The 3675-nt window shown below is 37.1% G+C and overlaps 1 protein-coding gene across 1 annotated transcript; it reads right to left on the bottom strand.

Moving 5' to 3' along the window:
- Nucleotides 1-1730: 1730 nt before the first annotated feature.
- On the bottom strand, nt 1731-2618 carry LOC106526971 (eotaxin). Its single transcript, XM_014021716.1, has 4 exons — nt 2372-2618; nt 2116-2227; nt 1927-2007; nt 1731-1837 (listed from the first exon to the last, which is right to left on the bottom strand). The coding sequence occupies exons 1-4, from the start codon at nt 2430-2432 to the stop codon at nt 1801-1803; spliced, it is 291 nt and encodes a 96-aa protein (XP_013877170.1). The 5' UTR covers nt 2433-2618; the 3' UTR covers nt 1731-1800.
- Nucleotides 2619-3675: the final 1057 nt, after the last annotated feature.

Raw genomic sequence — 3675 nt, 5'->3', positions numbered from 1 at the left:
TGTTAGTCCTGTTTGTGCCACACTGGAAAAAAAAGCTCCTCATAAGTCATAACTATGATATACCATCTCAAAATTAAGACTCGCATCTCGTAATGCAAAAAATCTGTACCTCATACTAAGTAATGTTAAATAATAAAATGCTAAGTCATGTTTTGAGATAGTATTTCATATTTCATAAGTAATAATTAAAAGAAAGTGGGTCATAAGGAGACAGTTTCCATCAGTATGACTAAGAACAGATTTTCAACTGCGCGGTCCTGTTTTCAGTAGGCTGCAGGTCTTTATAAAAGGAAAGTCAACATTTTTGTTACGTCAGCCTTATCAGTGGTCAGTGGTGGAATAAATGACTGAATAATTTTAATAAGACATTGTTTTATTTTCATTAGGTGGGTTTCTCAGCTGAAGCTACATTATTTAAGTCTTTTAAGCAGCTTCTAAGTTGTTTCTTTTTTACCATTGTACCAGAAATATGCATCTATACTCATCAACATTCATTTCAAACTTAGTTAATAGATAATGAAATTAGAAATGGTTAATTGGCATTTTAGAGTAACATGTTTTCAGTTTGACCTTTGGTTGAAGGCAACAAAACCTTAACCACAGAAAAGATCCAATTGGATTAATGCAAACAGTGCTCCTGAAGGCCTAATTTATGGGGGAAAGCTATTGTTTTTAGTTGGAATAATGTAACTTATACAGCTGCAAATGTTGAAAATAAATGCATTTTATCAACTTTAAACCTTTTTAGGGGAAGTGTGGCTTATGTTTTTATCTAAAGATGTAATGTTTGTACTTGTTTATTTTAAAGTGACCCAAAGATATCCTGGTTCATGTAACTTTTTGTTATCCAAGACTAAATCATTTATTTTAAAATGCATGCTGCATGTAAAGTATTTGCACTGCATAATTTGTGTTCTCTGAAGGTGAAAAAAGAAGAGGTTGTTTCCTCAAAGAATGCATTGTTCAAATCATTTTCATATTGATGCCAATCAGTAGCCTCATGTTTGCTGAAATACAGCCTAAAAATAGTTTTTTTCCTTGAATAACCTTAGTAAAATCTGGATTTGTTCGAGTGATGAACAAATGCTGCAAAATTAATCAAGAGCCACAGAATATTATTTACTTCTCGACTTGCTTGATTTCATTTCTTACACTTTTTTGTTTTTCTCCTTTGTTATGCTTTTGTCCTTTCTAAATAAACATCTGCTTTGGCTTTCAGTCACTACTTCTGCTTCGGTGCGCCCAGCAATCATGAACAAAATGCATGTAAAACCAGATCCACATGCTGGAATTCTTAGAAAAAAAAACAGTATTTATTTGCTTTAGGTTGATACATTTAAATAAATGATACAGAGATGTTTACATATTTGATGAAAATAAATACAAATAAAATTACAAAAATACTAAGTTCCACTTTAAAATGGTAAATTATCCATCATCTATACCCGCTTCTACCTTTCAGGGTGACGGGGGTCACTGGTGCTCATACGTATCCAGCAGTCACTGTGCGAGGGGCGGGGTACAGCCTGGACAAGTCGCGTGTCCATCCCAGGGACACTTAGACAACCGTCCACTCTCTCACCYACAGGGACACTTTAGAGTTACCAATTAAACTAACAGTCATGTTTTTGGCCCGTGGGAGGAGTACCGGGAGAAAACCCACACATGCACAGAGAGAACATGCAAACTCTATACAGAAAGGTCCCAGGCCGGGATTTGATCCAGCGACTTTCTTGCTGAGAAGCAACAGCTCTACCAACGGAGCCRCCGTTAAATYGTTATGTCTTGCAGTTGGTCTGTTTAGTTGCTCTTTCTTGATGCTTTATGATGTTTTCTGCTGGAAGACAAAAGATAAAATCTAATTCACATGTTTAATCTTGCATGGGTGTTGGCGTTATTCAGCCAGTTGCAAAGAAAATATCTTACCTGTCTACAAACACCATACTCCGTATGACCCACCGCTTTGCTGGATCCCCACAGAACGTTTTGCCGTTCACCATCTTGAAGCTGTTTTCAAAAACCAAAAATACTTTCATTTGACAGTGCAACAATTTTAGCATGTTAAAATGCTTCATAAAAAGGTTGAGTTGAGTTTCTTTTCCTCTTTTTTCTTACATTATTGCCCTCAAGTTGCAGCGGTTTGTGTCTTCTTGTACTTTGTAGCTCTTCAGAAATTTATGCGGGATTCGATGTCCCTGATATGTTACGCAGCAAGCACCCTTAAAACCTTGACAAAATAAAAATCGCAAACATTTTAGAGCAAAATAGAAACCTGCAAACAGGTAATGGCTCAGAGCATCAAATTAAAAAAAATATTATTTATAAACACATAATTGTTTAACGAAGTTTTATAAGTAAAAGCTACACTTACGGGTTTCAGCGAGGGTGATCAGCAGCAGCAGAACACAAACACACAAAACCAGCTTCCTCATCTTCCTCGTGAGTCAATAAAAGCTCTGCTGGAAAAAAAGCCTACTACAATCCGTCTTTGGCTTCAATATAAACCCTTTGAAGAGGGGAGGTGTCCAACCGCATCACAAGAAGTTGGAAAGAACGATAATTTGATTTGCAGTTTGGGTCAAGCGGGAAATTTTKTGTCTGTACATTTTACCCTCATTGTGGTTTTATCATCCCGCCCTCTGCACCTCTGGAATGAAGACTAACACGATCCTGCTAATGAGTCAATACCTGCACAGTGCAGTATATTAGGGTTAAAAGAGGACATACACACAACATTTTTTTTAATTATCTATACAAAAAAATTCATTTCATTTCAAGCTATTTTTAGAGTGCAGCGTTTTGTAATCGTGAAATGTGCTGAATGTGAAAAATAAAATAAATAATTATGATCACTGTTTTCAAACCGTGTAAGATGTCAAATATATTCCACTTCAAATCATCTATGAAATTTAATTTTAGTTGTGCATCTTACCTTAAAAAAATCACTGTAACAAAATAAGTGTTTTGCAGCAATTTGTTGAAAACAAATGGACTGTAATGCCACTGTTGCATGTGGAGAATCAAAGACCCAGCATTCCTTGAATGAATGCGTATCACCCGCTGGCTTTTTTGCCAGCCCACATTGCAAAATCTGTCCGGTCCACATCGGGCCCACACAATGCACTAACATTTGGCTACAGATGCCACAAAGAATGATGACCCTTTGGTGGCCCAGATGTGGTTTGCCAGAGGTGGTCGATGCTTGGGCCAACACTGCATAAACCAAACCTTTGGACCAGTTGTGGCATTCCATCATTTAAACAGTAATAGCCGAACCTGGGGCCTGTTGCACAAAATTTGGATAAGTTATAAAGCCGGGACTTTTGTGTAACCCTGGATGAATTAATCCTTGATTTGTTTGCACAAAAGAAAAGGCACATTTTTTTCTACTATAAAAAGTCCTCTGAAACTAACATGGTACCAACGAGGTTTCTCTCCACTGGAGAGAAGTGGGAAGCACGCTTCTTGCTGATCAGGAAATCTGTGATCCATGAAATGTGTCTAACAGCCAAACCATGAACCTGTATTCACCCAAGATGATTTACAGCTGGTATGAATGAGCCGCCCTGATTAAATGTGGCTTGACAATTAAGCAACTGATTACACCTACAGTGGTTTGCAAAAGTATTCATACCCCTTGAACTTTTCCATATTTTGTCACATTACAACCACAAA

The sequence above is a fragment of the Austrofundulus limnaeus genome, unplaced genomic scaffold, assembly GCF_001266775.1.
Source record: "Austrofundulus limnaeus strain Quisiro unplaced genomic scaffold, Austrofundulus_limnaeus-1.0 Scaffold3, whole genome shotgun sequence".
Taxonomy (NCBI): Eukaryota; Metazoa; Chordata; class Actinopteri; order Cyprinodontiformes; family Rivulidae; genus Austrofundulus; species Austrofundulus limnaeus.
Note: the sequence above shows the minus strand (reverse complement) of the source record. Positions and strands in the feature narration are given on the sequence as shown.

Bases quoted from the DNA above. Each gene is read 5' to 3' on its own strand.
- LOC106526971 (XM_014021716.1), bottom strand. From the start codon at position 2,432: ATGAGGAAGCTGGTTTTGTGTGTTTGTGTTCTGCTGCTGCTGATCACC. The intron at 2,228-2,371 runs GTAAGTGTAGCT...TATTTTGTCAAG, and splicing joins GATCACCCTCGCTGAAACCC to GTTTTAAGGGTGCTTGCTGC. The intron at 1,838-1,926 runs GTAAGATATTTT...TTTGTCTTCCAG, and splicing joins AGTATGGTGTTTGTAGACAG to CAGAAAACATCATAAAGCAT.